At 40.1% G+C, this 26,214-nt stretch overlaps 1 protein-coding gene across 3 annotated transcripts in view; it reads left to right on the forward strand.

The window, feature by feature from the left end:
* The first annotated feature begins 11,534 nt into the window (after window positions 1-11,534).
* spock1 (SPARC (osteonectin), cwcv and kazal like domains proteoglycan 1) overlaps window positions 11,535-26,214 on the forward strand; it is a 91,970-nt gene continuing 77,290 nt past the window's right edge. Inside the window, exons 1-2 of one of the 3 annotated variants that reach the window (XM_046406582.1) lie at window positions 11,535-11,702; window positions 12,231-12,365. In XM_046406582.1, the coding sequence (XP_046262538.1) occupies window positions 12,231-12,365 (135 nt within the window). In that variant the 5' untranslated portion in view covers window positions 11,535-11,702. Of the gene's footprint in view, window positions 11,703-12,227; window positions 12,366-26,214 lie in introns of all 3 variants that reach the window. The other 2 variants (XM_046406580.1, XM_046406583.1) reach the window with 2 other exon arrangements.

Below are 26,214 nucleotides of genomic sequence, written 5' to 3' on the forward strand. Positions count from 1 at the left end.
TCGTATCTGAAGATGATGACAGACTTACTTTAAAGGGCACATAGTGTGTCAAATTAAAATGTTCACCATGGCAAACAAAGTTACAAGTGAAGTGTCCCTTGAAAATACTGAGTTGACTCAAAATAAATATTGTTACCAAAATCAGTATTCTTCATTGCTTCTCTCTTCCTTTTATTTTGATGCGAAAACTGCTTTATGGTACATACATATATATGTAACACTTACACAGATTAAACTTCCTCTGCATCAGTAAGCAACAAAGCTGATCATCAGAAAGTAATGTATCATAATCAATAATGAAGCAATCTGTGCAGTGACAAAATCAACAGTTGGGCTGTAATACAATTTGCCTGGCATTAGTGGTCCTGTGGAAAGATGGGAAGATGGCAGAAATACTCAGTTACAAGTAAAAGTTCTGCATTCAAGATTTTAGTTCTGCAAAGTTATTATCAAAATATAACAAAACAAAACAAAAGGTACTCATTATTAAGATATTAATCTGGTCATCATTTTAACATTGCAGCTGGCAGAGACAGAAGGTATCTCAATTAAATGTAATTATAGTACGTGCTTAAAGACATAAAAAAAAACTGCACTCCTGTCAAATATTTTGCTGACTTGTGTATATTGTGTAATATTATTCAACATAATGTTATGTTATATCAGCCAGAATGACAAAGAGTGGCAGTGGTGTTTTGTTTGTTTCTTTGCTTGTTTTTACAAAAAAATGACAACAACTCTCCTGACTGCAGAAGCAGCACAATCTACTTACTCTAATTATTTTATAATCTATATTTTGCTGGGCAGAAAAACAAATAAGATGTAATTAATGACCAAATACTTTAAGAGAATGTATTTACAGTACTATATATAATAATACTATTAATAACAGTATCTATTGTTATCAAATAAGACACTTTTTCTATACCCTGGTTGGGTTCCTGAATTTCTCACTGTTCATATTACATGTTTTCTGGCTAAAAAAAAGGGGAAAGTTTGCACTTGCTGAGAACTTGTAGGCATGGAGGGCTGAAGGTGGGGTCAGCAGGAGACCCGTAACAAGTTTTGAGGCCCCCAACAGGTCAGTCCAGCACTGGTTGGCTGCATGGCTGCATTGTTATTCTGTCTGAGAACAGTTCAACATGTCATGATGGACCTGAAATGTACAAGAAAGTAATTCACCTCATCTTTGCTGTCACGCCAGTGTTTTTGTCTGTAAAGAAGGAACTGATGGCCATTATTTGTTTTTGTTTTGTTTTTTTCCCCAATCAACTAAACATAATCCAGTATTATTGTATTTATATTATATTTGACCTGTGGAACAGCTCAGTGGCTTCTCCTGAGCTGTTCCTGCTCCTTTAATGTATCAGCTTTGTGCTCAGTCTTGCACATCAGAAATAAAGAATGGAGTATTCAGAGCATAGTGTATTTCATTTTAAGTCAAAATTCAACCACAGTCTAAATATATTTATGCTGACTTGTTCAATGCCAACCAATATAACTTGCTGTGTATTCGGTTGTGGCTCAGGAACACCATCATCAAGCATTTATTACAGGCTCAAAGCAGCCTGGACTTATTATCGCTTTCTGCATCTCAAACATTTGACAAGGCCAAAAACACCATGCTCAAGGATATCTTATCTATCTGGTAATTTTTTAAATTCCAGATTTTCTCACCTGGTTTTCCCAGGCTTATGCAGCACTGTCTCCTGACATATCGAATTCTGTTTGCTTTTTATTTTATTTATTTATTTATGGACACTGGCTTCACGGGTAGAATCATTATTTCATTCAAGTTACAGAAATACCTCAGCTGTAGATTGTAGCTTCTTTCAAAAACATCAGAGAGGAGGATTGGACAATTGACTATTGGCATTCCAGTTACAATCTCTCTTCTCCAGCTTTTAACATCCCAGTGGTCAATGCTGTAATGTAACTATTATTTAAATTGTAGATTTGCTTTATTTATAGACTGTTGTACTGCAGTTTGATCTGTGAATCCACTATTATTTTGTCTTTGGGTAATTAACCCACCTTTTCCTACATGCTGATGAGCTGCCATCCTTGCATCCCGGTTTTGTATGTTTGTCCCCTTTATCCTTCTTTACTAACTTACCACTTTTTTCTTTTTTTTTTTGACAGGTCAGCAGGTGGCTACTGTGGCAACAGAATGTGTGGATTAGATTTTACACCCTGTGTGTGTTTGTACATGTGTAGAAAGTTATTTCTCAGCAAATGAGAATATGGAAGACATAAGTCATTGCCCCAGGTGGAGTTTATCGCTGCCTTCACATCAGGTTAACAAACAGGATATTCATAGTGCTTAAAAATCTTGCTAGAATCCACTCCTCAACTGGTCAATTCTTTCTTTTCATGCCTCATGTCCCCATGAGATCTAGCTACGTGGATGTTTGAAAATAAAGTTGAAATGAAGTGAGTTTAATATATATTTTTTTATTTTTTTTTTTTTACCATTCAGGGATGTGTTCTGTATTGAAAGCACAATACAAGGTCTGCTCCAGCTATGCAACCTGTGAAACTTCTCCACTGCCCTTTGATGCTGCGTCCGGCGTAATGGATAAACCCCACTGACCCTGCAGTGGAGCTCAGAGAGAGACACTTAACAGGCTGTGTTGTCTCTGCTGTGTTGCATCCTTGTATCTGTGTGCATCTCAGTCCCTGAATGTTTTCAACTACAGCTTTCTGAATCATTGCCCAGCAAAAGGACCTCTGGCACAGGCAGCCATGACGTGCCTGTCCAAAACAATTAGGGTCACACCCAGAGAAACAGATAAGAGGGGTGCTCCGAGACTCTTCCTGAGCCATGAAGCAAAGTCTACAGAGAGCTGAAGCAGAGAAATTAAAAGACAGGGCAGTAAGAGTATATAAAGTCAGAGGATGAAAAAGTGCAGAGAATGAACTCGGGATGTTTTTCAGCATTTTAAAGCTGTGTTTAAAGAGTGAGTGATGAAAGAGGAAGTTTGCGGTCAGAACAATTTTGTGTTGTGGGAGCAAGAAAAACGAGAAGCTCTGACAAAGACAAAGAGTCAAAGATGAAGAACGAAGGAAAGGAAGGAGGAGCTTGGATGAAGTCAGAAAAAGGAAAGAATGCATTCTGATATACAATCTGTTTCATCTTTGTCAAGTATCTCAGAATTTTATGATTTTTTTGGTTGTTTCCGATTGGTTGAAATATTACATGGGCCTTTTGTTCCTAAAAACCTTTAAAACAGGCTGTGACCAATCAAGACTGTGCTTCATAATAGGATCATTTTCATTTATGTTACACTTGGGTTTTACCCACTATTTTACCCACTCTACTATAACAATGCAAAAGAACTAAAATAAGCCACTTAAAATTACTGATTATACAATATATCAGCTTCTTATCTGATGTTGCAGATTGTGTGGAGGCTATCGCACTACTCACTAAAAGAGTAAAACTGCTGAGAAGCTATTTGCTTCGGAAAACAGTGACGCTAGCACCACTTTATACTCAGTAATATATTTTAACTAGTAATGCCACTACTTGTAATGCCACTTTTGCCCACCACTTATAAAGTGAAGTAGCTTAGACAGTCAGGAAGACAATCTTCATACTTGGGCTATTTTATTTTGAATTTCTTTCATCCATTATATATAACCTCCTATCCTTTGCAGGTTCTAAGGGGGCTGGAGCCAATCCCATCTGATGCTGGGTGAGGAGACAGGTACACCCTCGACAGGTCGCCATTTCATCACAGCACTGACACGCTGAGATAAACCACCATTCACACATACAGGCAATTTAGATTCACCACTTAAGCTGCCTTCACACGATAAGAGATTTGCTCCTTGGTCGCAGTGAGGTACGTCAAAGCAAAGTGCAGATGGTTTGAGAGGCAAAGCGCAGCACAGGTAAACACTGATCAGCCACAACATTAAAACCACTGACAGGTGATGTGACTAAAATTAATCATATCTTTACACTGCAATGTTCTGCATGGGAACCTTAAGTTCTGGCAATCATGTGGATGTTCTTTGACACACACCACCCACTTAAACATAGTGTTATGGTTAGAGGTTGTTGGGTTTGGGCCCAGAGTCTTCTTTTTATGAGGTGGCAGTGCTAACCATTGCATTATATTATATTTAAGATTTTCACTGTATATAGTAATGGTTGTAACACACTGTACATAAGATGAGTTGAGAGGGAGTTTTTACAGTCGGATCACTCTTTTCTGCATACTCTCTCTAATAAATAACTTACATACTGACAGTCGTTGCCTCTTATATGGTTGAGGAGACAATCGTTTTAGATATGCAGTTTTGCAGACATATATACCAATTTATTATTCTTTTATTTCCCTTGTCTTGCCTAGAGTGTGTCAGGCTGCACTTGAACTTTGAGAAACTGCCAGCTGAATGTTAAACGCCTCTTCTGGAATATTAATAAAGTTTCGATCAGGCATGCCAGGAATTCATCTTTCAGATTGACTGTCTTGGTGTGAGGCAAAGAGTGCTACTCATAGATTATTTTGACCTGCACAAAATAAGAAAATGAAAGGGAAGACATGCAGAGATAGATTGATAGACAGAGAGGGAGAAATGTCTTCTTAATTGGCAGTCAGACTCTGTCAGTGTCAGATGTTTGAAGGATTGACTGATTTGTTGAGTAGTGAAAGAGTGTGAGTTAGACTGACAGTATCAGCAAATATGACACAGTTTGAATGAGTTGATGGAGATGGTTTCTAGCATTAATTTGATAATATTAAACTGCTCTCCATAGGGATCATTCGTGCACAGTTTCTGCTCACACATTACAGACCTTCCTTTGGTCTTCTGTCCCTTTTCTCCTGTTCTCATTATTGGCAGTAAATCCACAATAACCTCTTTTGCCTATAGTAGGATTTGCAGCCAACATTCTCACACACATTTGAATACACACACACACAAGTAAAAACTTGTGCATATATACCTGCCAAAAAAAGTTCAGAGATAATAAAATATAGGGGATCTGTGGGTTTTAAACTCATTCTCTGTGGATCCGAGTGTAATTAGCTTTCATGGTTGCAATTTTTCCTTGAGAAAACCTTGATAAGGGTAATCATTTCCTCCCACTCTGAGCAGCCATGAGCCCACCACTGTGGACAGTAATAGAATTTTCTCTCAGTCAACTGTAAGTAGAGAACAACCGCATCTTGTGGTATCAGTGCCGAGGCCGTGCGCACACCCACCTCTTTGTTTTGGATCATTTGGATCATACCTCAGAGCAGAAGATCACACATCAGCATGTGTGCTCTAGTCAGCTCACGCTGCCGATGCAGGGAACCAAGGAAACACAGATGAACTAACAACACATACAAGGGGAGCACATGTATTTTTGGACAACTGGGAGACAACACAGGTGAAAACAATCGGGGCTGGGCAAGCAATCAATAAAGGAGGGAAAACATACAAAGACAGGAAATGAAAAGCTGAAGCAGACACAAGGGGAGGAAAGACTACAAAATAAAACAGGAAACTAACCAAACACACACTTCGAACCTACTGCTACTGTTGTGTTTTATTTGATTGATTTTTTATAAGATTTTTAAAAATCCCCACAATCTACTGCTTCTCCTTCATTTAAAATACCAGAAACCATGAATAATAAATGTTTGGTTAGAGGGGGCATTTTATATGTGAAAATTCGACAACCTCAGAGCAAAGCCTTGTGCAGCCCCTGCGGTCTCTGGCTCCCCCGCTGAGCAGGACGCAGACCCCAGGCTGAGAACCTCTGGTCTACTCGGACACATGGTTTAAAAGCAGCAGTATGTCTGAGTTTAGACTTCTGTCAGGGTGTTTGCGTGGTCAATATCTGAGCAGCATGTTCAGCATCTCAACCATGACTTGTAATGTGTTTCAACTTAACTCGACAGGCCAAATATGAACATGTCCTTTTTTTTTTTTAATTTCCCCCTTTTACTGTTATTATCTGTGAAACAGAAAGAGTATGATACAGTTTATAAGAGCACTCAGAGTACAAACATATCTGATGAAGTAGAACATTTTTTAAAAAAGAGCACAGTTAACAGAAATAAATTTTGTGATGCGAGGAAAGAGTTGTTTGTATGTGAAGCAGTTGCAGAGTGGGCTACCCTGCTTCATTGCAGATAATATCTCTGACATGTTTAAAGCTACTGCTGTGGCTGGCCCCTTGACTCTGGCGAGAAGCGCCTCCTGAGAACAGCTCTCCTACTTGCCCGAGTCAAGAAACCTTGATGACCTTACATGCTGCCTCTTTACTGCTCACCTGGAGGGAGGCCCAGTAGTCTTTTGGTGCTATGCTGCACTGCAGTGCAGCAGCAGTTGTTGTTTCCTCTCAACTGCTGTAGGAAGATAACCTCTCTGTGTCATTGCTGCTTTATTAAACTAAACAGCTTTCTCCTCTTATGTGTCCTCTGCTCTTCTGGAATATCTCGGGGGTCTTTGGACCCTGAACACAATATTTGGAGAGGAGTGCAGTGCTGAAATATTTTTTTGTTCCTTTTTTTCTTTTTTATAGTGTTTACCTATTCACCGCTGGATTTGCTGTCCTTGGCCATAACCTCACTGTCTGCCTCGCTGTCTGTCTGCGTCTTGTCTGTCTTAAAGGAGGAATATTTGATGTCATACTGTATGAAAATTTAGCAAACTTTTACCTCTTCTATCTCTCTATCTCTTTCTCTTCTGGCTTGTCTTTAATTGTGTTTAACTGCAGATTGTGTGTCAGTTCTGACGAGGTTCAACAAGTTGGTTATGAGATTTCAGCATATTTATTTGATGTTATTTTTCCAGGAAACTCTTATTCTCATGTTCTTTATGTTCTACCATCAGAAATCAAACATCACGTGTACTCCATGACTGGGTTTCACGAGAAGTCTGCAATGTTGCCAGGTTTTGAGAAGTTTTCTTTGTTATTTCCCAAATGACTATTCGTGATTTATTTGATGATGATGATAGCTTTGCTTCATAGTCCCTCCAGTTTTCCCACGGTAGACACTGAAGTAATTTGAAACGTGGTCCTCTACTTTAGCGCAACACTATTCTTTCTCTTACTTACTTACTACTTAAATCATTCTCTGATTTGACGGATGTACCTCTATGGAAAGTGCTCCTCTGCCACAGTCCTCCAACAAACCTGAGTCCACCCCCACAGTCGTTATTTGTGTATTTAAAGGAATAGACTCACATGTTGGGAAATACACCCAATTATTTTCTTCTTGTGAGATAGATGAGCAGATCAGTAACAGTCCCATGTCTGCCCTGCCTGCAGCAACTAGTTAACTTAGCATACATCTTAGCACAAAGATGGGAAATATCTAGCTTTTTTCAAAGGTACAAGAAAGAAAAATTCTCCTTTCAACACCTCTGAAGCCTACTCATCTACCTGTTATATTTTGTTTGCTTAACAGGAATGAACTGTCTTCCTGGGGTAGTAGTTGGAAGAAATGTGAATGTGATTGCAACTTCATTTCTTTTGCGATGCTTTGAGGCATACCTTTCAGGACCATGGACAGCTCCTCTGCCTGCAACATTTATCTGCTTCCCTGAACCTCACAGCTCTGCAACACAGTCTTGATTTGTATTAATTTTAAAGCATCAACAGACGGTAAAACATTGGCAATGATTTTATGTATGTTCATGTGACCAGTTAATGACTACGAATTAGTACAAATGTGTCCACGTTTGATGAGTTTAGTTTTCTTTTTTTTTCATTTTGTTCTTTCTCACAGATTTTTTCCACACCATGATAAGCCAACTTTTCATACAGATGTTAAAAGAAATGACAATCACTTTGCTTCAAAAATGGCAAGCTATGAATGCAGTTGTGCCCGATTGAGAGAATAAAACATCAAAGCTCATTGTAGGTTGTTTCTAAAAGAGTCAGATTTCTGTCTTGATTTAACATGTTTACATGCTGAACATTATCCCATTATTATTTGGATGCTAAATTAGTCCTGTGTTTAGATTGGGCAAGTCAACAACATATTCTGTTTACTGTCATTGAAGTCCTTGATGAGGAACTGATTAGGAAACGAACAAAAACATCTATCGGGATGCTGAGACATTTCTACTCTTTATCCTATTTGCTGGTGGTTTTCATGCTCCGTGAGTTTTCTCTTTTCATCCTATGTGGAACGTCAGATTTATGATTGGATTTACAAATGCCCCCTGGATCACCAAACAGAAATGTGAATGCTGTGATGGAAATGCTACATTTTGCAACGTTTGGCACCTTGCATGATGGAACAGCCCAGGCAGATATCATCTAGGAGGCTGATATGCTTCATGATCCTCGTCCACTCTCAGGCAGACTGACGGAGTTTTTGTCTGGAGTCGCTCAAGTGGAAATGAAGTTCTCATGCACAAGTTAAAATACAGACACACAGCTCATTAAGAAGCAGTCTATCACACCCCACTGCTCGCTTTCAAACATTTTGCACACATTTCCTCTTCTCATCTTTTTTGTTTGTGTGTGACACACACACACACACACACACACACACACACACACACCACAGCTTTAATCTTGTTTCATCATTCTTGGTTTCTATCTCTCCCCTACCGTGTTTTTTTTTTTTTTTTCCTTTCACCATCTGCAGTTGCAGTGTGGCTTGCATGTGACAATAAATTTATTGCTGGAACACTGCTCCCCTTTGCTTTGTTTCATATATTTTGATCTTTATTATTGAAAATTGGCCCCCCTGCAGCTGCTCTTATCCTTCATCTTCCAGAGCCTCCCGGTGGATGCTGGGATTAAGAGAAAAAGAAGGAGAGGAAATCAGGGGAATATCTGACTGAAGTGGGCCTGCATTAGGTCCTTTGAACTCAGAGAGTGGCGAGTCTCTGCCTAAGCTGCTATAAAAACACAATAACAATGAGAAATCGTCTAAAATGATAAATGTATATGGAACCATAGTTTTCTATTTAAAAGCATACAAGTTACATCTGATATGGAGGAAATGACATTTGAAAGCATGGAGTTCAATAAAATCTGACGTAAGACAAGCAAAGGCTGTTCTACCTCCACTCTCCACATCCATCAGTCCAGCCATGATGTCTCTTAGTTCACACAGTGCGAACAGATCACTGTGAACATGCATGAATGTCACTGTGTCTTGCACCATAGCAAGGAGCCGGCTGTGTTCTCCAGTGTTTTCTCATTTTAACAGTATTTTTAGTGTTTTACATAGCAGCAGTAATATATATATATATACATTATAATCTTGCGCCTTAACTTTCAGATATTTGAATGATCTCTGTTTTTTTTTTAAAGCAATGTCTTCAACAAGACATAAGAATATCTTGTTACATCTCCAAAGCTCCATGGAGCAAATATATGTTTATTGGTGTTGTGCACATTGTAGAGGCTCTCTGGAAAAGAAATAAAAGGCGAAAATGTTAATGTGAATGTAAATAAGTGATTGCCGGTTGCTGAAGGACAAATGCTTAGTTTCATTTTGGACAAGTGTCTCAGCTTTACCCAGATTCACTGTAAATGTCAGAGTATCAATTTAACCCAGGCTACATAACTGTTATCATATACTGTGTATAAATGTCTTGTAAGACCTTCTAAATGTCAAAATCAAGTGTCTCATAATAATTCCAGCTCATAGGCTGGAATTATTATGAGATGTCACAGTTCTTCCACTCACACAGTTCTTCACAGAATAAGATGGCAATAAGCAAGAAACGTGTTTTCAAAGCATGAAGTCTCATTATAAGCCTGTGTAATGCAGATCTTCACTTCTGTCCTTTAGTTCTTTTTTTAATAGCAAAAGTTTTAACTCATTTATGAATCAAGCTACCAAAACACTGCATAAATAAACTAAGTCCAAGAGTAAAAAAAAAAAATAGAGTTTAATAAACACGAGTTAAAACTTTTCTCTTCCCATATGATTGCAGTATAAAAGCAAAGCAAAACACAAACAAAACAAAAAGGGACATTTCTTGGACTCTGGTCCAGCTTTTAAAATATATTGTAAAACACTTCTTTAATATGGCTGCCTGGTTAATGACCTCTTACCAAAAATAAGGAAAAAGGTTCGAATCCTGGTCTGGGCCCTTCTGTTTGGAGTTTACATGTTCTCCCTGTGCCTGGGTAGTCTCTGGGTAGTCCAGCTTCGTCCCACAATCCCAAAAACATGCACATTAGGTTACCTGGCTGCTCTACATTGCCCCTAGGTGTGAGTGTATGTGATTATCTGACTTTGAGTGCGTCAGCCCTGCAATTGACTGGTGACCAGTCCAGGGTGAACATCGCCTCTGCCTTGTAGTCAGCTGGGATAGCGCCCCGGGTATATATGGATGGATAATTAATGACTATCTTTGTTAGCAAAGCATCATGCTAAGCTGTTACTAGAAATGGACTATAAATGCTTCGGAGCCTTTCATTAACATCAGCTAGTCATTGATTTATACAGTATATATGACATGACATTCACAGATACAGAGATCCAAGATGGATTCAAGCAGCAGAACTACAGCCAAAGTATTTCAAAGATTTCAGCACCTTGAACAGCTCCTCTACCCGCAGTGTTTATCTGCTTCATTAAACCTCACCGGCCTACTGGAACAGTCCTGATTATCACATTCTGAAGACACCACCAGACACAAAATCCCGTAGCAGGGCTTCTTAATTATGAGGACAAGCATTAGATAATACAGTATTTCATAAATAAAGGTTTTGGGTGTCACTTGAATGCACACTGCAGCAAAGACAACTGCAAACTTTATGAATATAACTCTTCTTTGTGTTTAACCTGTTTCATTTTTAATGAGCTCTGGACCTAGGACAAGGGAACAAAAGAACAACTGCAGCAGACTGAGAGTTTCCTGGAGGAAACAGCTCAAACAGTACTGAACTTTGGGTAACAAAACAATTATAAGTATCATTAAAATAACACAATAAAGGCCCATGCACACACACGCACACACCCATAGATAGATAGATGGATACCACCAAAGCTTGAGTGAACAGCAGATACATTTTCCTCGTTGAACTCCATCCAAGCACACATTATGCCAGCAGAGAAAAAAAGGAGAAACAAGATTGTTACCAAAGAGAACAAAACCCAGAGAGCGCCACAGATTAAATATTAAAAATATATATCATCACATTCAGCTAAAATGAACGCCCTAGTTATATGGCCCATTTATGAGCTGATTTCAGAAACAATTCATAAATGGGCCATGGTGACCGTGCTGCTAAAAAGCGGTGTCAACCCAGCTGCCGCTGAAGCGTTCAGGCACCTCCACCACAGTGCTGATTTTATGGTTTTACGTGACTTAATTGTGTTATTATGGTGGACGAGCGCTTGAAATCCCCGACAAAGGCGCGTGACTAACATGAAATTTGTGTTTCACGTACGCAGAACAGCTTTGACACGACTCCCAAATCCTGCGCGCGCTCTGGTGTGCACGTGGGGGGAAAAAAAAAAATCAAATCAATGACACGGTTAATACGTATTGGAGAGAGAGAGAGAGAGAGAGAGAGAGAGAGAGAGAGAGAGAGAGAGAGAGGAGGCGGTGTCTGGTGACTGAGGAGGAGGAGGGGAAGGAGGAGGAGAAAGCTCCTGGTCCGCTCGTCCTCACAGCTACCTTTTGCCGTCAGACCTACAAACCGGTGTACCCGGGGCTGCGTTGTGGACTTATTTTCCCCCCGGGAATCGGAACTGGACACCAACAAAGTATCCCAGGTAGGTGAGGCAGCGACGCTCTGCATTGTTTTGATGAAAGAAACATAAACTGGAAATAAATGAAAGTCTTTAATTTCCCATTTCTCGACTTTCACGTTGCTGAGGAGCCGAAGAAGAGAAAGCCAAGACAAAGCTCCGTGGGGGCGGCAATTGTCTTGACGCCCCTAATTGCTTTTTAAATTGGTGGAGGGGGAACCTCGCAAACGTTTCGCGGTGGCCCATCTGCCGCGGCGACAACTCTCCAATGTTTATAATCCGATTAGAAGAAGGATTAGCAATTTGATAATAAAAAAAAAGGAGCACTCTGCAATCACTAAGCGTGGTTCGTTTGGAAGCTTTTAATGTTCCATGCGACACTGTGACCCAAAACGCATCACAACACTCGAGTTCTGTGTTCTTTAAAGTGCACAGTCGCACTTCATTCTGTTCTTCCAACACTTTGCTGCACCCGCCTCTCAGTTTCTTTTTTCTCGATACGTCTCACATCCCTCTATCTTTTTTAATCTGTTTCTCTCTGTCTTTCAGAAGATGTTCATCTTTCTGCTACCTGTCGTGGCTCTCTTGCTGAGCAGAGAAACGGCGGTCTCCGCCAACAATAACGACAAATGGCTGAGCACCGTGGCTCAGTACAACATGGACAGATCCTGGAACAGATTCAGAGATGTGAGTTGCCCTGAGAAACACAAGCCGTAAGGGGCATTGTAATTAACTTCACTGTGTGTGTGTGTGTGTGTGTGTGTGTGTGTGTGTGAGAGAGAGAGAGAGAGAGGCGGGGAGAGGGCGCACTGCACCCTCGATGCACCCTGTGAGTGCTTGAGCATTTGCCAGCAGGCATAATCCACCTTGCAGGGACTCAGCAGGTTCAAACTGCAGTTGAAAGACAAGCAGACTCATGGACAGAGAACATTAGATGTCTGCACATGATGGGAAAACCATCAGCTTATGATTTCACCGACAGACTGGAGGATTTCTCCGCTGAATTGGCTCTTTTAACTCGCCTGTGTTTCATTCAGTTGAAAAGTTAGAGGTATCCTTACATACAGCAAACGGCTCTTCTAACTGATTCACTCAGTCAGAAGCAGAAGAAGTGACTGATTATGTGCAGCTTTAGTCCAGCAGCATTTCATAACATACAGAACAACCTCTGCAGTAATGGTTTATTTTATTTTTTTGTTAATTATTTATCTGAAAAAGAATCATACAGTGCATGTTAATTATGTATTGTACATGGGAGCTATCCATACATATATAGCTTCTATCCACATCTATAGAGAGGATTTTGTAGCTCAGATGTACATTGTTTTAATCCATTATGGAGAATCATCCAGGCTTTTCTTTTCGGGGATATCAGGGATATTCCTCTCCGACTGACTGCCAGCCAGCTGACTCACGTTGCTGAATGTGTATAAACCACCATGATTGTTTGAGGTTTGGTTTGAAACTTGGTCTGCTGTCATAGAAACTCGCTCTTAAGATTACTCTTGACCTCAGAAGGGTGCTTCATATAAGAGGTCACTCTGAAGTCTGAGCGTGATTCTCAAGCGCTAACTCTGCAGTTACCAACATGCAGGTCTAATTATTGTGATGTGTATTGTGATAGCTTAAGTGCCTGATCAGCCAGTTACTGTGCAGCCATAATGTTCAAACCCACAGAACTGTATTTCCAAAAGTTTTCAAAGATGGTAAAGATGAGAACTGTTTAATGATACTAAAGACATCTAACATATTTCCAGTGGATGGAATGGTTGGTCATGCAGTCTTAGGTTTGAATATTTGACTCAGTCTTATACATAATATCAACACTATGGAGCTTCAGAGAAGGGCTGACAGAGAACATTTGTGAAACACATATTACGCCTATTAAGGAAAAGCATTTTTGCAGCATGATTACACGTTTCCAAAATATGCTTTCATTGTTGGAAAGTTCATGACCTTACCCGCCATCTCCTGGTGATTCCTAAATGGGTTTTTATGCATGCGTTGTTTTTTTTCTTTAAAGGACCGGAACAAAATCAGAATATATTGACCTGCAGAATTTTTGCTAGCCTCAACTACAGACCGACAGCAATAGAAAACCAACAACCAGGCTGACGTTGGCAGTGTAACCGCTGCCTTTCTGTTCTGATGCCATTCTCTTAATATTATTTTCTTCAGAGATTTTAGTAGAGAGTGGGCTAACTTTGGCCTTATTAGAGCTGGTCTTCCACAAAAAGTACTGGAGTGGTGATGTGAGCTAGTATTAGTCATGTCTGCATACACTCAGACAGGGCTCTACTACCTGCAGTGTGTGTGTGTGTGTGGGCTTGTGTGTGTGCGTGCTGCCCACTGTTTATTTCTCGCCGTGGTCTCCTCTGCGAATGAAACTCATTAACAGGAAACTGTCAGGGGCAGAGGACAGGAGGGGGTGGAGGCAGTGTGGGGAGGAGGGGAGAGGAGGAGCAATGGATAGGGGAAAAGGCTGTGACATTTATGTTTAATATTTCAAGCAATGCTACCGACCAAATGCAGGAGCTGCTGTTGTGTTTATGTGAGTGTGTGTGTTGCCTGCCCTGTCACACAGGGAAACCTGCTGGTTGTAATTTGTCCCCTGCAACATTGGCTGACTTCTGTGTCTTCTTTCCTCCTCCATCCCTGCTTAGTCATTGCTCTTGTCCCTTCTCTGGTGCCAAACCCTTTAATATCCCTGACAGCTGAGACCATTCAAAACAACAGAACAATAATTCTTAAAAACTATCTAAATTTGATGATTGAGGAAAGCCTGATCTGAAGGCACTATAGTCGTGGTCACGATATGCTCAGTGGCATCTTTTACGTTGGTTGATTTATGATTGCCCTCGATGAAAGTTGTGAGAAGTTTGAGGTGAAATCGTGCAGCGTCCCATATTTCCAAACCAGCAGATAGGAATATGACTTGAAATCACACGGAATACATTTGTGAACTATAGCGTAATATTTACCCTCCAGCACATCTTGCAGAATCTGCGTATTGTGCCTTTTCTTCCCTGGTTTTCCAATCTCCTCCTACTCATCTTGTTAGGTTTATTAATTACCAACGATACAACAGCTCCTGTGCTTCACATGTTCAAGATGCCTGATTTACTCTTTCTCTCATTTCCTTCCTCTGTGTCTGGAGCGGTGAATGACCCTGTGCTTCCTCAACCATAGCACCCGCCACCCACCCTCCCTCCCTTCCTCCCTCCCTCTGTCCTCACCCATGATTCCTCCTCTCTACTGTTCTCTGCCTGCCATGTTTTACTCTGCATCCCTGATGAGCCACTTGCTCCCTCCTGCATAATGTATGAGCGTCCATTTGTTGGCGGGGGGAGCTGGTGCAATAGTTTAACAGCATAAGGAAAATTGGATTTGATTTATTATTTTGCTTAGTCGCGCTCCTAATAACTGGACTGTGATGTGTTGGAAGATAAGTTTAAAGCAGACAGAGACAGTTTTATTCTAGTCCACTTCTGTTGAGGGAGGACATGGAATGAAAAAATGCCCCTCATTACCATCACATTGTGTCAGTTCAAAAACATTTTATTTATTTTTTTCATTCGAAACAGCTAAGGCGTTCTTGCCAGTAGCTTGTAGACTTGATGCAGACGTGAATTTCAAATGTTTTTAGGAACAGCAGGACATCTTTGTGGAATAAATGATGCACTGGCTTCAGACTGAAGTTTGTGAATAGGCTTGCTGGCTTAGCTAGACTAATTCTTCATACACCTGTGACCATTGTCTAACTGTCTGGATCTGGTCCAAAACATGATTAGTTGTATTGTTAAAAAGTGTCTTATTTTATTTCGCTTGTGCAATGCCCATTTCCCTTATGCTGAATGGATGGTTTGGATCTTGCTCAGCCTGTTAGAGGATCCCTAAATGTTTTTGACCATTTAAATAGTTTCTTAATCCTTAAATTTGCTCAACCACCTTTGTTGCTCTTTTGCCAAAATCGCTTGTAATTTATGCCAGCGGTATTTCCATTTTCCTCAGGTTACAGTTACCAATTTAATTTTCACAAGCTTTTATGCAAATAAAGTTTAGCTGCAGTGAATATACGCAAATTTGTATGCAGCACAGAGTTCGACTGTGTGTCTGTTTAAGGCAGGGGCCAACTGCCTTGTGTTGTTGGCTACATCAAAGTATTCTGGTCAGGACAACAGTGAATATGAGGGGTCCAGCTGGAACAGTGGTAGACACAGCAGCCGTAAAACAGAAGATGTTAATACCCAGTCCAGATCTGTTCAGGTCAACAAGTGTTCTTACGGTGATAGACACGATTTTAGCTGATTATTTTAGTCCTTCACTAACCCCAGTTGTGTGACTAATTACTTAACACATTAATTGTTCACCTTACGTGTCAAAATCTCAATCTTATCTGGTCTCTGCATTGAAAACAGGAAATACTTTATGATAATTTGGAGCAAAACATTCTTAAAATATTATACAGTTTGAGGGCAGCGAAAGTCATAGGACTGATATATTATTTAACAGATCGGATAATGATAATAATTGGAAAACTCCTGGTGTGATTGCTTTTTACCCAGTAGTGAAGTCTGCTAATGCATATTAAGGCATGTGGATTGCTCAGCTGGCCTTTTCAAGCCAGTTCTGCTCATCTGGGCCAAGCGAGTTTATTATTGTTGGGTTTATGTCAAGCCAGGAAATAATTGGGTAGTTTGTATTGTGGTAAATGTACCAGAAGTGTTTACGTTGGAAAGTTAGTGGTGACATGAGGTAATCCACGCCGAGAATGTGAGTAGAGAACTGATCGTCAGAACGACTGGAGATTGTAGGTCTGGGTGTGTAGACACTGATCCACCGACTTTGGGCATGGATACTGAACGTGGGGCTGTGACAGGATGGATTTTTTCTTAACCTTTTCTTAACCATCCGTGTGGTTTGGTGGTTTACTGCACAGGTCCACTGTTATCAGAGTATTTGACTGCTTCAAGGAACAGGGCAGTGAAATACGCAGTGGGTGAGTGGGTGAGTAAGTGAGATAGAGAGAGCGTCCTCTGTGAATTTTTATCTATTTTCTGTGGTGAATACAGTTATTGTTGTTGGTAGCATGGTTGTTAGCCATCCACTGTCAATCCCATGATTCACTGTGCTGAGTCTGACGACCAGCCAGAGGTTTTTGGAAAATCAGCACATTTCTGCAATAACCTTTACAAATGGATTTGAGTGTTATTGTTTTTTGAATTCCATATAAACTCTTTCTGATGTTCCCATGTATGCTTAATCTATGTGATGGAAGATAAACAGGCTTAAAAGATAAAGCCTTGCAAGTTTTCCTTTTTCACTTTGTTTGGGTTAATTCACCTTCAGGTTGCATGTCCTGCAGTGTGACTATAGCACACGGCATTGCTGAAATGATATCTTGTACAGCCCCATTAGCATATAAAAAATTCAAACGGTATTCAGCCCATATCAGGTTGTCTTGTGTTTGGATAATCTTTTCTCATTTTGTCTCCTCTCCCCTCCTGTCCTCTCCTCCCATGTCTCTTATTTGTCTGTCTGCAGTGACAGAAAAGCTGTCTCTGCCATACTGACAGCCTCAGCTTTTATCCTCAAGAGGAGGAAAAGTTGTTTTCACTCTCCTTAGCCTGTTGTTTGTTCCTCCTAAAAGAGGCTTTCCTTGTCCCTGTCCTCTTTCCCTTCCTTTTCTCTCTTTTCTGACTGAAATCCTGTCTTGCACCCTGTTTGCATGCTGTCAGGTTTACAGAAATGCACGAAATCCTATTTGTGAGGGACATTGGATGTGTGCTGCATATTTCCTCATGTATTTGTGTGAAAGCATGCTGTCTCCACACTGTCTGTTTATTAGCCGGTGGTCCTGATGGCAGGTTGGCAATCCAGAAACCGCTGCTTATGTGTTTGTCGCTGTCATTGTTTGCGTGTGTTGTCACGCTGAGAATTAAATGTTGTCATCTTTTTATCATTAGTATTCTCTCTTCCAACACAGCAGTTTCTCCAAGGCTGTCAGTCACAGACCCTCGCTATCTCTTTTTATCAAAACACTGTGTGTGGATATGTGATTGCATATTTGTGTACAGCAATTTTTTGAATTTTTTTTTTTTTTTCTGCAACGGAAGCAACTGCAGTAACACTATTATTTTCAAAGCTGGCTGGTGTGGTGGCTTGCATAGCATGTTTTCCTCCTTTGCATTTGTGGCGTCAAAGGACTGCTGAGCTTTCAGTTTCTTTTTCAGTCCTGCTCTGCCTCACAGTCAACGCATTCACACCTGGGAGCTTCTTACTGCATCCAAATGAACTGGTTGTCTTCTGTTATATCTATGTTTGCTCCCGGTGTGTATGCGTGTGTCCTCATTGGCTAGTTGTACCGCTGGGGGAGGGGAGGGGCTGCAGTTTAGAGAAGCAGCTTAGACGAGACGAAGCCTGGAGTCACCTTCACTCTCTCTCACACGTACACATAAACTCTCTGAGTGAATACTCCCCAGAAGACATACAGTACTTACGTCAATTAAGCGAAGACTTGGCTGAACACCTGTCATTCTTGCTTATCTCACCTCTGCTCTGTCCTCCATTTCTTTTTCTCCTCTCTCTCCTTTAGCTGTGTCTGTACCTTCTACCTCATACTGTTTATCACCTCCACTCTCCCCTGGCTCTTCACTCTCTCGTTTTATACTGGACTAATTCATGATGGAATGGTGCCCTTCAAAATAAAGCTTTTCTCTGTTATGCCCTCTGCTCTTTTCATCTTTTTTCTTTTTCCCTAACCGCCTGTTATGTGCATATTTCACATGTCTCACACATTTTTCACTCTGAGCTATTGATTTCAAATGACAAGGTGCTGATTGTAACCTCTACACTGAAGGATTGTGATTGTATATACATCGAGGAAGAAGTATCGCATAGCTCCAGCTGCAAGTGCAATTATTTCATATAATATCTCTTTAAACTGACTGCTGGAAAAATTTCAGTGTTGTTCCTTCATGTGTATAATTGCACACACAGCGACGCACACACAGCTTCTTGTACCCTTAGGCTCTTGGAGAGATCAATAAGCAAATTTACAGTGCCTGGTAACCCTGATTGGAGCCTTGATATAATCAATAAGTGTGTGAAAAGACAGGAAGACACACACAGGCACACATAAGCAGGCGCGCACACACAAACACAATGGAAGACAGTTCGGTCACAGGCTAGACAAAGGTCACTGTCCACAATGACCAGGATAAATAGCTTTTGTGTGTGTGTGTGTGTGTGTGTGTGTGTGTGTGTGTCGGAGGGTTGAACACAGACACAGGATTGCCAGTGTATTTTTGGCTTATGATAAGAAAGAGGAAATGGGAAAAAAAGAGAGATGTAAAAAGAAGAGAAGAAGAGGAGGAGCTTTAATGTGAAGCCCATCAACACTGTGGGCAGAACAGATGGACGGACGGAGGATGGAAGGATGGGAGAAATGTGGAATCCATCATCAATGCAATGTGTGCGTGTGTGTGTGTGTGTGCGAGAGAGAGAGGGAGACTGTGTGTCTGTTTCATTCAGTTTTGTTACTGCAGCTCCTCCAAACTGCCCTGTCCCTCTGTGGGGATTGTCTTTCTGTCGGTCTATCTGGAGCTGATAAGAAGCTCTCCTGCTAAGCTGTTGGTGCTTTTGAAGAGATGCTGTCTGATTAGCTGCTTTTGTCTAAAGATTTACCAAGACGGACAAACCACCCTCAGACCACTGGAAAGAACATGATACGTTCCACCACTAGTTCTACGGGATAGATGGATTTCTTACTTTGAGCAATATTCTGTTAGAAGGCAGATATTTTTAAGTCCCTTCTAAATTGTTATAAGAGTGATTGCATTGCATCACCAATACCGCACATACCTATAACCTATACTCATATTTAACTAGCAGCATCATTACCTTCTGTTACCTTCTGATGTTAAGATTTTGATTTTGCCTTGTTGTTTAAACTGAGGTAATATCTCTTGATGTGTTATATCATTTGGGGCAACATTTAAAAACAATGGGTAGGAATACTTCATGGCAATATTGGAAGTAGAGTCATGCTAGGGGCATGAATGTACCGTAAACCCAGCAATGTTGGTCTGTCAGTCAGTTCAATCAGGAGAGACTAATAATAAGGAAAGGAGATGGGGGTAATTGAATATAATGAATTTATTAAAAACAAGAACTGATCTTTGGTGCTTAGACCCCAGCAGGAAGTAGAACACCACAGGAAAACTTCTGATGAATGAAGTGCTTCCAGATGAGTGAGGCTTCCCCCCAGAGCCCAGACTCTGGTGGTGGTGATGATGGTGAGGAGTGAGAAGGAACTCGTAGCCAGAGAATTTAATGGAAACCAGACATCCACGGAAAAGGTGGTGAAGGGCTGGAGGTGGGTTGTCGCACAGCAGGAAGCTGAAATGACAGCAGAGAGAGAAAGAGAAAAATACGGCATAACAAAGGATTTTGTCAACTTCAATCTCCCCTACCTACAGCATACAGAAACTGAGTAAAGATTCAAGTCAATTAAAAACATTCTCATCTTCTCTCTTGTTTTCTAATGAATTATTTGCTAAATCCCTTGAGCACTAAAACAAATTCATTTTAAATGTAATTTTTAGTGTTAATATGCTATGACCGTGCACACAGTATTGATCCATATGGCTTAAAGCTGTCCTAACTATATTTCTTCCATATTTTATTTCCATGGATGTCTGCCACTGTTGTTAGAAAAGCTGCATAATACTAATGACAGACAGGCGGTCAGCATATGTCCATAATATTATAAGATTTTCACAGCTGGTATTGATGGAAAGGGATGATATCTGTGTGTGTCTGTGTGTGTCAAAGACTGCATATGAACAAAATTGGGTATATTTTCATGCATAAAACATGCGTAGCTTGTTTTGATCATCATGTCTGCTTATCATAGTAAAAATAGACGTATATATGTCAGACTCATTTTCTATGGGTATGTGCGAATGTTTCTGTCGCCGCTGCTGTTAGTGAAGCCATCACCCGCACTGTGTGTGGATATGATTAGATGTTTCTTCCTTGGGGTTTGCCTCCCTCTACATCACTCCACATGCCAGCTTCTGATTTGTCTTTTTGTAATCTGTTTCATAAGTTGAATCTTGGAGAGGAGATAAGCCCGAGCAGCATTATTTGCCCACTTGTTACTCTGCCAAATAGGAAGTGCCTGTTGGCACAGTGATGGTGTTGTTTTAGAGCTCAAAGGATACTAAAAGACAGCACCTACCACAGCCACAGCCTGTTCGCACTGCTGCTCCCTGGCAAAATACAGAAGAATCCGTTGCCATACCAGCAGACTACAGAGCAGTTTTATCCTGCGGTGGTGAGACTCTTGAACTCAACCTGTACACTAAATAATCATATCCTGTACAGTATATGATTATTTATTCATTAAGTTTATATTGTTTTCGTTTTCATATGTAGCTCAGGGGAACTACAAAGCTAACAAGTTTCATTGTTTAATCTTTTGCTGTATGATGACAATTAAATTAATCTTGAATCTCGAGTTTTGAATCTTGGTGGGTTGGAAGCATGTGGTCTTGGTTTAATACCTGCTCACTGCTCTGTGATTCACTTGATTCATTTTGTTTTTAACTTTTTCTTTCTGATGACGACCCTGGAATCCCAATAAATATCACAATGCATATTTTTATACAGCAGTTAAGATAAACTCTATGTTTCTGATGTGCTTCTTTTGAGAATGAAGTCTGAGCTCAAAAAGTGCATTTTGGGATGTAGATGTGATTTGTGACTGCAAAAAGGTTGAGTTGCACATAGAAGCGGGGCGAGTAATCAAATCTTCATTTCATCTTCATTTATTTTATTTTTTGTCTATTTCTATTACGTCTTATCTTGCTTTGGTTTGGTGTCTCTTTCTTTGATTCTATTTTTGAGGCTTTTAACTAAATTCTCATGTCAGCATCCTTAATAAATTCCAAAAGTAGATGAGATATTTTCTTTAATATTTTTAAAAAAATTGATAAATTTTTACTAAATAATAGTTCTTATTATTTGAACAACCTCTTATTTGAAAAACTGTGTATAGTTTTTATCAACAGACAAAGCTATGTGTCTACTGTACAGCCTCAAAGTTAAGGATTGATTGGTGGGAATATGAGCATGAGACAGAGACAGATGTGTTTTAGTGTTGTTCATTTAGTCATCGTGATTGTCTTTTGTATCTGGTAATATGTTGCTGCCACACACCGGACCAACATTTTCCTCTTTTCACTATCGTGTAATGAATTTATTGTGATTTATACAGCAGCTTCATGCTTTGATTGATAGCGAGTGCTTGTTCCCTCTTATCAGAGCCGTTGCTACTGAGATGTAGTGCGAAGTCATTGCTTTGCTCATTGTGATAGCTGATGCAGATGATCACCAAACAGCATTATTTGGCTACATATTGTTTTGTTTTTGTTTTTTTGTTTGTTTGTTTTTTTTTTAGGGAAGTCTAATCAATTATGTAATGCACTGGATTTTATTTACAAGCAAGCAGCCTTGCTTGGATCACATTTTCAAGTAGCCCTCCCAGCTCTGAGTGTCACCGTGTGGAATAAATCATGGGCAGTCCTTCTTTTGATCAGTGTCAGCATCTCTCCTCTCCTTCTCTTTCTCTCACTCTGATGTTTACGGTCTTAAAACCATGTCAGATGGAATTGCTCATTATCTCATTTTCCCCCTGTGGGCAGGGATACGGTTACTGTTTGTGTGTATGAGTGCGTGTGTCTGGCTTTGAGAGATGTCATGTCTGCTTCAATAATTCAGGAGGTTTCTGCTTCTGCAGCTCATGTGATGCTCCTGGGAGAGAGGGGCAGGGGGGGTGGGGGAGAGAGAGAGAGAGAGAGAGAGAGAGAGAGAGAGAGAGAGAGAGAGAGAGAGAGAGAGAGAGAGCAGGAGAGGGGAGGGAGAAATTGACACATATATGTGGCAGATTTGTTCCTTGTATCTTTTAGTGCCTTTCCATATTCCTTACTGTATCATTATGTAGTTTTCTGTAGCTCGTATGTAGCTACCTGCTGCCCTCAGATAAACTCTCGGGAATTGAGCGATTGAACCAGTAGGAGTCAAGTCAATACTGCATGTAAAGCCATGGACTCTCTGTATGTGTGTGGACAGTTAAACCAGCAGTCCCTTGGGAAGTGTTTGTTTTTTACTAGAAGTTAAATGAAACTGAAGCTGCTTTACCAGGAGACGGGCAATTCCTCTCACAGCTTTTTTCTGTGAAGGAGAATGTGAATGATTTTCTTGTTGATCCATCCAGTAATACAAAATGTCTGTACCAGGTTTTATGGCTGTCAGTCCAGTAGTTGCTGAGATGTTGCAGTCTGTGGTTGACATCCATAGCTTCACAATCCCAGCAAGGCCAAAAACAAAATGTCACAAAGAGACATAAAATTACCTTAATTATATTAAAATTGTCTAATGTGTGTCCTCTTATGGATGGCAGAAAAGAAATTAATACTTGCATGAGTCCTCCAGCTGGTTGCTTAAAAGCAAAGATTTCAGTTTACTGTTAATTCGTGTGTTGAAGTGTGTCTGCTGTCAGAGTGGGACGAGTGAGTAGTTTCCGCTCTGTGTTGAGGGTCAGAAATGAAAAGTTCAAGTGGATAAAAACAGTATTGGACACAGTGTTCGACTTTAACCTCTCAGATAGACCGCCGCTGCTGATCTGGGTGACGCATTGGAGCTAGTTTTAGCCTGTTATTGCCAACTTCATACCCATTTTTGTTGGCACTACACAACCACTCTCCAGTCAGATACCGTAGTGTTGTCAGAGTAACAGCTGGCTGGATGTCCTGTTTTAGGCTGACTTTCAAACCCAGAGAGACACAAGTAACCAGATTTAAGCCAGATGGTGTTTTTATCCCTTGTATCCTATTTAAACCTTTTGATGTTGAACACATGGATATATGTTTGAAGGAGAAACTCATTTAAAAGTCATGTGGTGATTTATAGTTTTTAATGGTGTTTCTAATGTATAATAAGTGAGGAGTGGGTATGGAAGACTGCATACCTGGAGTAATAAAATATAAAAAGTTGAAAGAAGGCTCACATTTATATAGAAAAAATGATAAAGAAAAATGTATGTATCTATACATGTATGTATGTATGTAAATATAATAGTTAACATACAAAGGTGGAATAATAAAATGACTTTATTTAACATTTAACGCAAGCAGTTGAGTCCTTTGTAGCGATATTACTCAACGGACCACTTAAACTCGAGAACAGTAAGCCATCAGAATTAACTACTTCAGCATCCACCACTTATACTAAGCTTGTATCTCCCCATTTCACTTTAGACTGTTTTAAACACAGCCTGCAAAGCAAATATACACAAACCATGGGGGATTTGGATTCAGATAAGGTCTGAGTCATAATCCAGATAAATGAAAGAATTTATTTCATACAAGAATATGTTAATATTTAATATTTATTACAAGGTGATTGGTGCGATTGGACCATATATCCATGGATGATCTATGATTGGTTTTTCCTACGTCAAGTCACTTTTAACTGACAAACTTGCAGAACTAGAATGTTATGTATATGTTTAATGTCGGCTCTAGAATCTGCACCCGACTGTGTTTCTGTTAAAGAGGCATGTTTGCCCAGTGAGTTATTGTCATCTCTCTTCTATGGATCTGACCACCCTCCACATCTGCTCACCAAAACTGTGCGCTTGTTCTGAATAGTTAACCCAGGAGATATGATTTTGATAATATTAGAGATAATAAAGTTAAAGGGAACATGAAGGGTTTTTTTTTCCTCACAACCAGCACAGACACTCAAGAGAGGAGACATTGCTAGTAAATAGATGTTTTAATTAGAGCTTCCATGACAGGTAATCAACAGTTCTGATAATCAATTACCATTTAGTCATTTTCTTCAAGGAAAATGTCAAACATTTGCTGATATTCTTAAATGTTTGCTGCTTTTCTCTGTCATTTACAATAAATAAAAATCATTGACTTTTGGACTGTTGAGTGGAGAAAAAAATTAACTTACAGGTATGGGAAATTGTGATGAGCATTTTTAAGTCATCCATCAACATCCATCTGATCATGTAGGATCAGGTGGATCCAGACTAATGAATTTCACACCACGGCCTGAGCAGCCATTACATTTACATCACGTTTGTGCAGGTTTTTAGATGCATAACAAGCGTTTTCATATTAAGACACCAAAAATGATATGCTCATGAAGTCATTAAACTTCAAGCAAAGAAATTGAACATTAGGCCATTGACTTGTGTATTAATAGTGTAAATACAATTATATGTACCGCAATTTCACAGTTATTTGCAGCGACACAAACAACATGCAACCTGTTCCGTAACGTGCTCTGTGTGCTTGAGTTTCTAATGGGACATCATGGGACGCCGTGTTACCAAGGTGCATGGAAGGTACCAAGTGAATTTAAATGAGCTGATTTTGAACGATGCCCAGTAATGTTATGGCTCGCTCTCTCTCTCTCTCTCTCTCTCTCTCGCTCTCCCTCTCTTATCTTTGGTATTCACAGCAGACATCACTGCTGAAACTACACAAGGACTTGTCTTTCATTCACTATATCCTATTCACCGTGCAATCTTTCAGCACTTTATTTTGGGGTAAAAATATTTGATTTTGTACTTCCCACACAGTATTTTTGTTTTATTCAGTTAATAAACCAAAAGACTTTTAATCCCAGAAACACATGTGAGCAGCACATGTGTCACGTTTGGTAGAGTAAAAGAACAGTCAGGTCTGAAGCTCAGTGTCTTTGGTGATAGCCATAACCCTGCAGGTTGGGAAACCTGATACGGTCACGTTGTGTGTGTTGACAAGGCCCAGTGGGAAAGACATGGAAAGAATAGTGAAGCCAAATGACTAGTCATGTCTTTGGGATGAGTAAAAGGAGATGGATCATGAGAACGTCACAATGTCCATGAGATGGGCCTGGGTTTGAAAATGATTATGTTTATGCATATGCATGTTGGAGGGTGACACAAGAATTGTTTGACAGCTTTAATTAAACTCAGCTGAGTCAGCCCCTGAGCTGCAGCTTGTATCACATTTTAATGAACCACACACCCACATGGAATAAGTTTGGTTTTTTGGGGGTTTTTTATTTTTTTTTTTTAAACCTCTCTCCCCTCTCCTCTCTGTCTGCCTTTGGTTTGTGTGTGTGTGTGTGTGTGTGTATGCACTTCTAACCTTGAAAGCATCAGCCTTTGGCACATTCTCCCAGTGACTTTCTCATGGGTTTTGAGTTGGATAATAAGGTGAGCTGGGATCCTGCTGATCAATACTGGGGGCTTCTATTATCTGGATCTGACAGATAAAACGGGTCCATCCCTGCCAATACCAGCAGACATAGCTTCACTTTGAATGGCGCCATGTTAACTTGTACTATTGTGGGATCCATTAAGCAAGAGCTTTTTATTTGAACTACAGAAGACCTGACTGGTATGCTGTATATTTGCAGGCTGATATTAACAGCTTAATTTCTTATTACAGATGAAATGTTGGAATAT

The sequence above is a fragment of the Scatophagus argus genome, chromosome 12 (genome assembly GCF_020382885.2).
Source record: "Scatophagus argus isolate fScaArg1 chromosome 12, fScaArg1.pri, whole genome shotgun sequence".
Classification (NCBI taxonomy): domain Eukaryota; kingdom Metazoa; phylum Chordata; class Actinopteri; family Scatophagidae; genus Scatophagus; species Scatophagus argus.